Source organism: Symphalangus syndactylus, chromosome 3, assembly GCF_028878055.3.
Source record: "Symphalangus syndactylus isolate Jambi chromosome 3, NHGRI_mSymSyn1-v2.1_pri, whole genome shotgun sequence".
Taxonomy (NCBI): Eukaryota; Metazoa; Chordata; class Mammalia; order Primates; family Hylobatidae; genus Symphalangus; species Symphalangus syndactylus.
This window is the reverse complement of record NC_072425.2, coordinates 7,472,549-7,485,902: the sequence shown is the minus strand read 5'-3', so window position 1 is coordinate 7,485,902 and position 13,354 is coordinate 7,472,549. Positions and strand designations below refer to the sequence as shown.

General features: G+C 58.4%; 1 protein-coding gene across 9 annotated transcripts in view; it reads right to left on the bottom strand.

The window, feature by feature from the left end:
• Positions 1 to 13,354, bottom strand: part of EXD3 (exonuclease 3'-5' domain containing 3) — a 113,097-nt gene that overhangs the window by 39,226 nt on the left and 60,517 nt on the right. For all 9 annotated transcript variants that reach the window (XM_055270181.2, XM_055270187.2, XM_055270180.2 and 6 more), the window contains 9 exons: positions 7,940 to 8,040; positions 5,828 to 5,901; positions 5,467 to 5,505; positions 3,533 to 3,699; positions 2,957 to 3,092; positions 2,212 to 2,422; positions 1,932 to 2,041; positions 507 to 669; positions 240 to 412 (listed from right to left, as the gene is read on the bottom strand). In XM_055270181.2, the coding sequence (XP_055126156.1) occupies positions 240 to 412; positions 507 to 669; positions 1,932 to 2,041; positions 2,212 to 2,422; positions 2,957 to 3,092; positions 3,533 to 3,699; positions 5,467 to 5,505; positions 5,828 to 5,901; positions 7,940 to 8,040 (1,174 nt within the window). The remainder of the gene's footprint in view (positions 1 to 239; positions 413 to 506; positions 670 to 1,931; positions 2,042 to 2,211; positions 2,423 to 2,956; positions 3,093 to 3,532; positions 3,700 to 5,466; positions 5,506 to 5,827; positions 5,902 to 7,939; positions 8,041 to 13,354) is intronic.

The window sequence follows — 13,354 nt, the reverse complement described above, 5'->3', positions numbered from 1 at the left end:
GAGGGGACAGGGGCACTCAGGGGCACAGCTGCCTCCTGAGCAGTGGCCCCCCCAGGCAAGGGCAGCCCCCATGACAGTCATGCAGGAAGTTTAGGCCTTTGCTCCCCTCTCGCTCCAGGAGCCGGGCCCCTTCACACGCTCTGACCAGCGGCCTTGTCTCCACGCAGGTCCTTGGTTTATGGACAGGGACCTCCTTCCCCAAGAATCCTGACAAACGGACCCTGCCGGGCTTCACCCACCTGCCTGGGTGCGGCCGATGCTGACGCTTTCGGCAGGCCAGGTGGCTTCCGTGCCTCTGGTCTCTCTCTGTGCCTGGGCCTCCGGCTTCCAGCCAGGTCCTCCGACAGGTGGAAGCGGGCGGGCTCTCTGCACAGGGCTTGGTGCACCTCCAGCAGGCAGTAGGCGTCAGCAGCTGTGTGGGGAGTTGGCCTCAGCCTCCCGGGGCAGAGGGCGGGAGGGCCGTGGGGCGTGAGGAGGGGTCACTTCCACCTACTGCCCCCACACACCTGCGTAGATGAGCTGCTCCTCGCAGAGCGGCCTCCGGTCCCAGTTGGACAGCTGCTGCGTCTTGTCCAGGGCTGTGCCCAGCACCTGTTGCACCAGGAGGCTCAGGCCCCTCAGCCCCCTGGCCCTGTCCACGCCTGGGGCTAGCATGTTCGCCACCCGCATCTGCGGAGACAGTGCCCTGTAGGGTAATGCGTCTGGCCCTGGAGGGAACACAGTCACCGCGCCCACTCACACCAGCCCTGTGGGGGCTCTGGAGGAGGCCCCGCCTCCTCCACCAGCGGCCCGTGCAGCAGAGACAGGGAGAAGGAGCGGACACGTCCGAGGAGAGGCTCCACGTGGGGGTCGCAGGCTGTAGGTACTGCACACCAGGGTCAGCTCTGGGGGCCCTGGTCAGCAGTCCTACGGTCACCCCGCCCAGCCCCTCACAGCCTCAGAGAGTGAGGGCCCTGAGGCCGTGTGGCCAGCTCTCGGTCTCTGTTTTATCTTCAAAAGAGGAGCACTGTGTGTGCTGTGCATAAAACAGCAGAAATACAGACAAATGCAACAAAACCACCCCTGGGGGGCTCTAGTGCTCATGTTGGGGGGGCCTCCACGTGTGTCTGGGGTGGCTGTATGCCCTAGAGAGGGGTGGGGATCACGGGGAAGGTGCTAGATAGAGAGGGGGGGGGATCACGAGGAGGGGGCTAGATAGAGAAGGGTGGGGATCACGGGGAAGGTGCTAGATAGAGAGGGGTGGGGATCACGGGGAAGGTGCTAGATAGAGAGGGGTGGGGATCACGGGGAAGGTGCTAGATAGAGAGGGGTGGGGATCACGGGGAAGGTGCTAGATAGAGAGGGGTGGGGATCACGGGGAAGGTGCTAGATAGAGAGGGGTGGGGATCACGGGGAAGGTGCTAGATAGAGAGGGGTGGGGATCACGGGGAAGGTGCTAGATAGAGAGGGGTGGGGATCACGGGGAAGGTGCTAGATAGAGAGGGGTGGGGATCATGGGGAAGGTGCTAGATAGAGAAGGGTGGGGATCACGGGGAAGGTGCTAGATAGAGAGGGGGGGGGATCATGGGGAAGGTGCTAGATAGAGAGGGGTGGGGATCACGGGGAAGGTGCTAGATAGAGCCCCAGGGGCTCCCTCCCGGAGCTCCTCCAAGTGGAACCCAGGGCTCAGGTCTGGGGGAAGGTGTCCTCACATCAGATAAGGGCCCCACAGGGGCTCAGGGATGCCTGCATCAGGAGGTCCTGCTCCCTCCCTGGGGACGCCAGATCCACCTCTGCCAGGCTCTGCTCCGGGGCCCTGGTGACTAAGGCTGAGCTGACAGGAATCCGGCGGGAGAAGCCCAGGGCCGCTGGGAAGGTGTGGAGGGGCCCCAAGCAGCCCTCGAACCCCAGGCCCACCCTGGCATCATGTGAGCGGCTCAGTGGGTGCCCACCTGTCTGTGCACCAGCAGCAGGTCTATGCTGCCCAGAATCTGCTTCTCCACATGGGCCAGAGTGGGGCAGGATGTGCCCAGTTTCTGCAGGTCTCCCACCATCCCGTAGCCTGTGGGCAGGAACCATCATGGGAGGGGTGCCTGCAGGCAGGGACGGCACTGTCCCCTGACCCCAGGGTGCACCCAGCACCCTCCCTGGGGCACACGGAGGGAAGGGTCAGGCAGGGGTGCAGGCTGCTTCCCTTCTGGACTGGGCAGGGGCCCCCAGGGCTTCACTCACCCAGCTTGGTGATAGAGGGGTCCGAGAGGAGCTGGGCCACCAGCCGGGAAAAGGCCTGGGCTCCCTGCCCTGTTGGTGGCTGCGAGAGTGCCAGGATGTCCAGAAGGAACACGTGGCCCTCCACAGCCACCTGCAGGAGTGACGGCCGAGGCCGGCCCCCAGCAACAAACACCGGTGTCCACTCCAGGTCCACACCAACCACTTGGTGGCGCTGCGGGCAGAGAGGGGCAGATGTGACCATCAGGGCCAACTCGGCTCTGCAGGGACCGCAGGCTGGAGGGCCTGAGCAGCTCTGTGAGCCTCAGGGAGACGCCCCTGCACCCCTGCATGCTTGCAGGGCTGGGGCTGTTGGGGGGGCTCTAAGGCCAGTGCTCCAGCTGCCCCCTGCTTTCTGCAGCTGGACCAGAGAGGGAGGCCTGGCTGTCGCAAGCAAGAGCCTGGCCTGGTGCCAACGGCAGTGCCCGTATCAGGGAGGCACCCCACGTCTCGGGCCCCGTCTGTAAAATGGGGATTCCACGGCACCTTCCACAGGCTGGCAGGACTGGGTAAATGCCAGCACTCAGCATCCTGGAGTCTCAGCAGCACAGCGTGGGGGAACGGCTGCCCTCACAGCAGCCCTGAGGCACCTGGCGGGCTCATGCCCAGAGGCCTTGCCTCTCTCTGAATGCCATGCCCCTGAGGCTCCTCCAATGCCTGGCAGGGGGATCCCACCACCGGGCGCTGCCCCAGCAGCCAAGGAACCCACCTGCAGGAGTGCACCCTCGTGTCTGGTCAGGTCTTCCCACGAGGCCAGGAGATGGACGTTCTCCCTGGGGATGGGCAGCTGGTAGTACTGGTCCTTCATGTCCTTCACCTCCAGCCTCGAGTCAGCCTCAGTCGCCCTGGGAGGAGCAGAGCTGGTCGCGCCCCCACCCTGGTCCCCCACTCACTCTGACCTTGGAGCAGGAGGGGAGCATTCAGGGCCTGTTTGGTGGGGGCATCTCAGGTCCTGGCTCCTCCTCCCACACCGGCTCAGTCCAGCCCAGCATGACTCCTGCTCCTGCCTCTCCTCCCAGTGGCCCTGGTGACTGCCCCCGCCAGGCCATAGGGCAGCCTGCTCCTCAGGGTTCCACGTGGGTCGGGCTGGCCATGGATCTGGCAGCAGAGGAGGAGGGCTGGGCCCTGCTGTCTTGTCTGCTCTGTGTATAGCTGTGCTCTTTGTTTTGTCTTGATTTCTAATTCTCAAGCCACTGGCGTGAAGTCTGGTGAGCTGTCGTCCCAAGGGTAGGGGCCATCCTGGGCGGAACCCACCCCTGGCTGGGGTCACCCTGGTGGCGCTCACCTCCCCTGGAGTCTGAGCCGGTGGAGTTCCACAGCCACCGCAGCAGGCAGCCGCTCCTCGGGCAGCGAGAGGTCCATGGCACACTGCGCGGCCGTGACTGGGTCACCGTGGGAGACCAGCAGCTGAGACAGCTGCTCCTGAAGGCACGGGCTCTGCCCCACCAGGCCCTGTGAGGAGGGTGGTCGTGAGGATGGAGATGGGGACGTTGTGGTGCCACAGGGCTCTGCCCCGAGGGACCCCCGTAGACCCCAACCTTGCAGACTGGCTCTGAGCACTCGGGGAGGAGGGGCGGCCGTCCACCCGAGGCCTGCAGCGTCTGTCCTGCCTGAGGTCAAGGTTCCACAGGACCAAAACGGCTGAGATAGAGGTGCTGAGGCAAACGCTGTCCACCCCAGTGTAGCCCCAGCCGGCCTTCCGGGTCTCCAAGCCTGAGGTGAAGGCTGCCCACCTCCGTTCAGCCCCAGCCGGCCCCTCCTGGCCTCCAAGCCTCCGCTGACCTTCCCGGCCTCCAAGCCTCCGCTGACCTTCCCGGCCTCCAAGCCTCCGCTGACCTTCCCGGCCTCCAAGCCTCCGCTGACCTTCCCGGCCTCCAAGCCTCCACCGGCCCTCCTGGCCTCCAAGCCTCCACCGGCCCTCCTGGCCTCCAAGCCTCCACCGGCCCTCCCGGCCTCCAAGCCTCTGCCGACCTTCCCAGCCTCCAAGCCTCCGCCGACCTTCCCAGCCTCCAAGCCTCCACCGGCCCTCCTGGTCTCCAAGCCTCCGCTGACCTTCCCAGCCTCCAAGCCTCCACCGGCCCTCCCGGCCTCCAAGCCTCCACCGGCCCTCCTGGCCTCCAAGCCTCCACCGGCCCTCCCGGCCTCCAAACCTCCACCGGCCCTCCTGGTCTCCAAGCTTCCACCAGCCCTCCTGCTCTCACCAGGCATCTGCCCCCACCCCGGGTCCCAGGAGCCCGGGTGTGTTTTCTGGAGCACCTGCCCAGCCTGCCCCATCTCCATGCTCCTCGTCTTGCCGGGGGAGCCCCTCTGCCCCTTCCCCTCCTCCTCGCTGTGTGAGGTTTGGCTGGCAGGGCTCAGAGGCTAGTGGGCACCCATTCACCCATGGCCCAGGAGCAGACAGAGGGGTGCCCTCGGGGTGGCAATGACCAAGGGGGTCCCGAGAAACCTCATCCTCACCAGGGTGAGCTCTCTCCCGCCCCACAGCCACCCGTGGCAGCGCCCAGCCCAGGAGCAGAGGCACCTACAGGCCTGCGGGACCCTCAGCCCCCGCCGGGAAATGCAGGGCCCAGCACGAGCGAGGGTCTCCCTCCCTGCAAGGTCCTGGAGTCCATGGGTCCAGGATGGCCTTGAGTGTCAGGCGGGAAGGGAGGGGACCTGCCCGGCAGGCTGAGCTCCTGCACGACCTCCCACCCCACGGCCTCCAGGAGGGTCCGCCTGCCCTGCTGGCTTCAGGCCCAGCAGCCTGAGGCTGCTTCCCCGGCGTGGGTTCCCACGTGGACGACAATATGTGGAAGCCACCCGCATTCTTCAGGACGTCCGCTGCCCTTCCGGCCGGCTCCGCGCTGGCACCGGGCGGTGGGGGCCGGCCTTCCTCCTTCCGGCCTCGCCCAGGCGCCCCGCACCTCTCTGGTGACTCTCAGCCCACACCCGGCCCCACAGGCAGCTCCGCTGGGCCGGTTCGGGTGGCACGGACGCTGCCGTCCGCCTGGAACGAGGCCCAGTCAGGCTCCACCGATGCCCTCGGCTCCTGCTCAGGCCTCCCGGGCCTGGAGACCGTGCACCTGCCTGCCGGCCACGCGCCCCAACACGGGGTCTGGGGTCAGCAGCCTCAACGAAGGCCTCAGTTCTGCCCGCTTTCACCAGGAGGCTCCGGGCCTGTGCCCCCAGGACAGCCGCCCAGGCCGCTCTGCAGCCTCACGGGCAAGGGCACGAACTCACCTGCACGTGGTCGGTCCAGTTCTCCTGAGACAGGCTCTTCTGCAAAAGCAAAAAGGAAGGGGCGGTTGCCAGGCAGCTCCAGAGGCTGAATAGGGGCCTGGTGGGAGTCTTCCTCGACCCCTGGCAAGGTACATCCTTGGCAGAGCCCAGGTGCTCACCCGCCCCGGTGCCACAGCCCAGAGCCAGGGCCCCACGGCCTCCCCTTCACCCAGGCCTGGCCCAGCTCGCCCAGCTCTGGGGCAAGAAGCATCTCCTACTTGGGAGGTCTGTGCACCCCGCAGTGCGCAGTGAGTGTCCCAGGCCGAAGTCTGCGGCTCAGGCCGCGGCTGGCTGCCCCCAGGACCCCCTCCTGCTCACGAACCTCCACAAACCGCTTGTGGCACAGGTGCTGCAGGGCCGCCAGGCGCTGCTGAATGGCCGCATTGGGACACACCGCTGAAAGGAAAGGCCAGCTCAGCACTGCGGGCTCAGGGCAGCCTCACCACGGCCTCCTCCTGGGGCAGGCTGGAGACGGGCAGAGGGGCTGTGCCTGCCTCTTCACCGTCCTCCACCTCTGCTCCGGACCCCACCCATTCTCCACCACCTGGGCCTCTGCTGGGGTCCACCCCACTCAGCCTGGGGGTCCCGCTGGCCGTGGGGTCTCCCTTGCACTTGTGCGACGTGCCCTTTCGTCTGGCCTCCCTCTGGGGCCTCCCTGTCTTTCCTCAGGGAGGTTCCTTCCTGGCGTTGGCATCTGCGTTTCTGCCCTGCCCTTCTCTCACTGGCACATGGAACCCTCGTGGACAGGGCTGGCTGCTCACTGTGGGTCCTGTGACTCCAGCCCCGTGAGCGGCAGGGACTGAGGCACATGCACGTCCACGCTCTCTGTCAGCCTCACCTCCATACTCCACCCCAGAGCCTGAGGGGGCCCTGGGGAGGGCACCATGGTCTGGCTGAGCCCCTTCCCCCCAGGGTGCAGCAGCCAGTGGTGCTAACGGGCTGGCTGGTCCTCAGTGGGATGCCAACCTTTCAGGGCCCCCCCCACCCACTCCCAGAGCGCAGCTACGGGGAGCTGGGCGACCATCTGCCCTGAGGTTCCTGCCTGGCTCTGGCCCGACCTCACCGAGGGTCCCTGTGACCCACACTCTCAAGACACACGGGTGCCCTTGCCAGCACCTGCCTCCAACACCTGGGAGCACCCTGTGGTGGGGACCCCATCTGCAGCCTACAGCGGGGGTCTGTGCAGTTCACAGCAAGGCCAGGGGCCAGGGCTAGTCAGGGAGGGCCAGCCTTCCTGGAACACAGCCACCAGGGCACAGACTTCTAGCAGAGGCCTCGCCGAGGAATCTGCCACCTGCCCTGGGTCTGAGGGGTGACGAGGGCACCCTCCTCCCGCCTTCCTCCTTCCCAGAAATGAGGCCTCTGCTACCCTCGTGCACCCGACACCCCAGGGGCCGCCACTCCTTTAAACCACGTGGCACCGCTGGGTAGCACCTACACAAAGCCCAACACATACTTTTGGAGAAAGGAGGAAGGAGGAAGGAGAAAGAAAAGGAGGAAGGAGGAAGGAGGAAGGGAGAAAGGAAGGAAGGAGGAAGGAGAAAGGAGGAAGGAGGAAGAAGGAGAAAGGGAGGAAGGAGGAAGGAGAAAGGAGGAAGGGAGGAAGGAGGAAGGAGAAAGGAGGAAGGGAGGAAGGAGGAAGGAGAAAGGAGGAAGCAGGAAGGGAGGAAGGAGACAGAAGGCAGGAGGATGGAGGAAGGAGGAAGGAGAAGTTACTCAGGGGGCATAGCTGGGCAGCCCAGGTGTGGCCGCAAAGGCCCTTCCCTCAGGTCCAGACAGACGGGGCAGCTTTCTTGACATTGCCATGTTTTTAGGCATCATTTTCCCTGTGGGATACTGTGTCCAAAGGCTTCTGGATACAGTACTGCATCGACAGAAGGGATTGGGGCTGTAACCATGCTGAGAACCTAGAAACACTGCAAAATCCAGATAAAATTCAAACTGCTGGCCAGGTGCCAGCTCGAACCCTCCTGAGATTCAAGGGCCCCGTGGGCGGGGCCTCGGTGCATCTTCCCGGCCCTTGCAGGGGTCCTGGGAACAAAGGGGACCTGGCTTCCTTGGTGTCCAACGACACAGGCAGGTGTGGCCATCAGCCTGTCCAGAGGGGCGTGGGAGGAGTGGCTGCAGTCCTGCGGACTTGGACTCAGCACTCACCCTCAGCTCTGCAGCCAGGCAGGAGGCAGGATGCCCTCCTGGAGCCGCTTAGGTGGGCAGAGGAGCTCACAGACCCGTCGGCTGCTCAGTCGCAGGGCCCAGGCCAGTCCCACCTCACAGCCACTCTGGCACTAGCTGGGCAGGAGGCAGGGAGGGGCTCTCTGGGAAGGTTGGTCTTGGTTGGCACCTGAACGGGCAGCCCCACTCACAGAACATGTCCCTGGCCACGCCTGGCAGCTCTCCCTGGCCTGCAGGGCAGGAATGTCGGGGCTGGACTCACCTGGGGCTACGCTGTACCGCTCCTGCAGACGCAAGACCTGCCTGCTCAGCACCTTCGGACTCAGCTTCTCCAGCCTCAAGGAGGTCACCTCAGGGTACTGTCTGTGGGGAGAGAGAGGCACAGCCTCTATTGCTGTTTTAAGTTAATACATTTTAGGATTTTCATTTTCATCATAGCCATATGCATGCATAGTTTAAACTTCAAGTGAGGTTTATAAGAAAATGCAGGCATCACCGCCCCCCGCCCACCCCATCCTTAGCACTTGCAGGTCGACATTGAAATGGTTGTGTATTTGCCTCCACGTTTCCAGATAACATCCTTGGATCGTGACCTCTTGATTATTAACTTCTGGGTATTTGGTATTGACTTCTCCCCATGAAGGCGGACTCCCAAAATAACAGTATTAGAGCTTTAGCTAAATCAGCACCTTCCTCATTGGTGATATTCTGGCCTCGCAACGGCCTCAACAGCTCAGCCTTCTGCTGCTGCTTTCAGGGTTCATGCTTACCTGGCTCTGTTGTTTCTCAGTTTCCCGTCCTGGTCCCTTGACACTTGGCTCCTCCTGCGCCTCCAGCCACTCTCTAGCTCCTGCCCTGCAAGGTCCTGGGACTGACCCCCCCATACCCTGGTCCACACCCTCCGACCTCCAGGTAGTGGTGAAGCACAGCCGCTGGGTGTTTCCCAAGATAAGGTCCACGGGGTATTTTTGGAGATGTGCACCTGCAGGGTTTGTGCCTGCTGCACACCAGCTTGAGAGTTCAGTGGAGCCAAGACTTCTGGGTTGAGATAACGTTCCCTTAGCACAAGCAGGCTTTGCTCCCAGAACTGCTGTTGGGACCCCAGAACCCATTCCTATTCCTGCCCCTCTGATGTGACCTGCTCTTCCGGAGGTTTTCACGGTCTTCCATGTTCACTAACGTTGAGAAATTTCATGACAACGTGTCCAACAGGGGGTCTCTCTCCACCCACCTTCGGCCACTCCACAAACCTGACAAGTCTGGCCCCCCTGGGGGATCCCGTGGCCTCGCATCTGGAAACCTGTCAGCGATGAATGACTTAGGAATTTCCTTCCCTGCTCTCCCTTCTTCCTGGAATCCCCGTGATTTGTATGTTGGACCTTCTTGACATAATCTCCAATTTTAAACATCTTTTCTCTTTGATTTTCCTTCTCTTTATATATTTTGTACTGCTTTTTGGAAGGCAACTTCAAATTTATCTTCCAAACCTCTCATTGAGCTTTCATTTCTCATCCTGTCCTTCATCCACCAGGTTCTGTCCTACAGTCTGAAAGCTCCTTCTGTGGGGCCCCCATCTCCACTTCACAAACACAGTATCTTCCAAAGATCTTAGTTACGGCGTTTGTGCTTTTACGTTTTCTTTTGCTTCCTCCAAGCTGCAGCTTAGTGTGTGTATTAGGGTTCTCTAGAGGGACAGAACTCACAGGATATATATACATATATATTATATATAGGATATATGTGTGTGTGTGTGTGTGTGTGTATGTATATGTATATATATATATAAAGGTGAGTTTATTAACTCAAACGATCACAGGGTCCCACAATAGGCTGTCTGCAAGCTGAGGAGCAAGGAGAGCCAGCCCGAGTCTCAAAGCTGAAGAACTTAGAGTCTGAGGTTCGAGGGCAGGAAGCGTCCAGCACCGGAGAAAGGTGTAGGCTGGGACGGTAGACCCATCTAGGCTTCTCACGTTTTTCTGCCTGCTTTATATTCCAGCCTCGCTGGCAGCTGATGAGACGGTGCCCACCTAGATTAAGGGTGCGTCTGCCTCTCCCGGTCCACTCAGTTGAAGGTGAATCTCCTTTGGCAACACCCTCACAGACACACCCAGGATCAATACTTTGCATCCTTCCATCCAATCAAGTTGACACTCAGTGTTAGTCATCCCAGTGTGTTAGTGTTAGCGCGCGTGTGGCTGGCAAGAGGCCCCACAACCCTGACTGCTCCTGCCCAACGCTGCCCTCCAGAGGAGCCACCTCCCTGTGTGCATGGCGTGGCCTGGTAGCCCTGGAAGGCCAGAGGTGCTGTCGGCTGAGAAGCGTCTGTGCACCTCCAGCAAGGGTCTCACCCGTGTCCTTCCGGTTTCAGCACGGAGCCCCAGCCCCGTCCTCAGCTGTGGCCGGAACACCGTGCTGCTCACAAAGGCCCCCTGGAGACCCTGCTTCCAGCCCTGCTTCTTGGAGGAACCTGGGCCTCCACTTCCTATGCCTCCCTGGGGCTCCGAAGCCAACCGGCTCCTTGCATTTGCAGGTTCAGCACTCTCAGGCCTCCGAGGACAGTCACTGCCTGGACATCTGCCTTCCGGGTTCCAGCTCCCGTCTCCCCTCTTATTCTCTTGAAATTTTTGTCTTCATTTTAAAGCAAAGAGGCAACAGATGCTTGTGTTTAACTGCCACTTTAAACTGTAAGTCCTACTTAAAACTTTTTAAAAATTAAATGTATATATTTGACACAGGATCTCACTCCGTCCCCCAGGCTGGACTGCAGTGGTGTGATCAAGGCTCACTGCAGCAGCCTCAACCTCCTGGCCTCAAGTGATTCTCCCGCCTCAGCCCCCTGAGTAGTGGGACTACAGGCATGCGCCACCACGGCTGGCTAATTTTTGTATTTTTTGTAGAGACGGGGTTGTGTCATGTTGCCCAGGCTGGTTTCAAACTCCTGGCCTTAAGCGATCCTCCCACTGCACCTGACAAGGCCTACATTTTAAGACAAACTATTTACTGAGGTATAAGTGACACATGGTAAGGTATGCCAATCATGGGTGCAAATGCACTGGTAAACCCACTGCCCAAATCTCAACATAGAACGTTCCAGGCCAGGTGCGGTGGCTCACGCCTGTAATCCCATCACCTTGGGAGGCTGAGGTGGGAGGATCGCTTCAGCCGAGGAGGTCGAGTCTGCAGTGAGCTGTGATTGCCATTGCACTCCAGCCTGGGTAACAGAGAGAGACCCTGTCTCTAAAGTAAAACGTAAAGGACATTCCAGCACCCCAAAGTTTCTCCCGTGTCCATCTCTGTGTATCCCCATCCCACACTTCTCTGACTTCTATGGCCAGAAATTATTTGCCTGATTTTGAACTTGATACAAATGGAATGATAGAATAGGGACACTTTGCCACTTTCGGATCTGGCTTCTTCCATGCAGTCTCTGTCCACGCTGCTGTGACGAGGTTCAGTCTCTCACAGCTGAGTTTGTGAACCGTGATCACTGCATCCACTGCTGCTCTGGGGACTAGGGCTGCTCCTGGGTTTCACAGATGATGATTAAAGCTGCCATGACTGTGATCTTTTGTGGATAATGAGCTCGTTTCTCTTGGACATATGCTAAGGGACTTGGACAACATATGTCATAGGATTGGCATACGTTTTTTTGCTTTAGTAGAAACTGCTAAATAGTTTTCTGAAGTGTCTGCACCGGTGCACATCCCACCAGCAGTCCGTGAGGGTTCTGGTTGCTCCACGTCCTTCTCAACACTTGGTAGCCTATCTGATGGGAGATAGTGGTATTTCTTTGTGGCTTAATTTGCATTTCCCTGATTTTAATGGTGCTTAGCAACTTTTCCTACACTTATTGGCTATCTGGATATCCTCTTTTGTGATGTGCTTATTCAAGGCTTTTTCTCATTTAAAAAGTTGGTTTGTCTTTTATTGTTTATTTGCTTTGTAGGTTTTTTGCTTAAAAATATTCTGGATACAGTCTTTTGTAAAATATGTACTGTAAATAATCTTCTCTTGGTCTGGAAGTTGCCTTATCACTCTCTCAATGATTTCCTTTGACGTCCAGAAGGTATTAAGTCAAATTTGTCAATCTTTTCTGTTATTCTTTCTTTCTTTTCTTTCTTTTCTTTTTCTTTCTTTCTTTCTTTCTTTCTCTTTCTTTCTTTCTTTCTTCTTTCTTTCTCTCTCTCTCTCTCTTTCTTTCGTCCTTCCTTCCTTTTCTTTTTTTTTTTTGAGATGAAGTCTCGCTGTGTCACTCAGGCTGGTGTGCAATGGCACGATACCGGTTTACTGCAACCTCTGCCTCCCAGATTCAAATGATTCTCCTGCCTCAGCCTCCTGAGTATCTGGAACTACAGGCATCTGCTACCATGCCCAGCTAATTTTTGTATTTTTAGTAGAGATGATATTTCGCCATGTTTGCTAGGCTGGTCTTGAACTCCTGACCTCAAGTGATCCACCTGCCTCAACCTCCCAAAGTGCTGGGAATACAGGTGTGAGCCACCGCACCCAGACTTTATTCTTAGTGATTTTATATCCTATTTGAGAAAGCTTTATTGCAAGTATAAGGAAATACAATTGGCTTTTATAAACTTACTTTATAACCAGTGATCTTGCTAAATTTACTTATTAATTCTAATAATTTATCTGTAGATTTTTTGGTTTTCCTTCCCTACATATAAAAACATATCTTCTGAGAAAATGACAGTTGTTTCTTTGTACCTGGTCTTTGTACTTATTTTCCTGCCTTCCCGCCTGGCATGGGTCCTTCGTACAGTACTGAATAAAAACAGCAGTTCTCAGACATTAGGCAACAGGTGGCTCAGGGCAGTGATGCCCAAGTGATGGGAAGTGAGGCTGCCAATCGCCCCATCTTCCCTCCTGGAGAAACTTCCAGCAACATTTGAGGGAAGGGGAACCCAGGAGACACTGGGTGCTTCCCTGAGTTCGCAGAGAAGAGATGCCCAGAAAAAGAGCCATGGAGCTCTGCAGAGAGCGCCCCTGAGAATTCGTCCAAGCAAAGAGCACCCTGCGTGTGAGGAACTCACACAAAGTGGAGGAAGGGCCACCTGAGCACATTACAGGGAAAAGTTTTCAAGCCTTACAAAGAGCTGGGAATAGGATCTGCTCTCAAAACCCAGAGTTTAAAAAGCTTCCTAATTGGCAGGGCATTGACTATAGTTCTAAGAAGGCTCTTGCCTCAGAAATGGGGGAAAGTTAGGCCGGGCGCTGTGGCTCATGCCTGTAATCCCAGCACTTTGGGAGGCCAAGGCGGGTGGATCACGAGGTCAGGAGATCGAGACCATCCTGGCTAACATGGTGAAACCCCGTCTCTACTAAAAATACAAAAATTAGCCAGGTGTGGTGGCAGGAGCCTATAATCCCAGCTACTCTGGAGGGTGAGACAGGAGAATTACTTGAACCCAGGAGGCGGAGCTTGCAGTGAGCTGAGATCGCGCCACTGCTGCACTCCAGCCTGGGCAACAGAGCGAGACTCCGTCTCAAAAAAAAAAAAATTACCAGTCATGCAGAGAAGAGGAAATATGAGGCCAAATGTGATGAGTAGAAACTGACCTAGAAATGACAGATCATAGAATTACTGCAGGACAAAAAGACACAAATCACCAGCACAGGGAATGAGAGCGCTGACATCACTAGAGACTCTACAGGTAGTAAACGT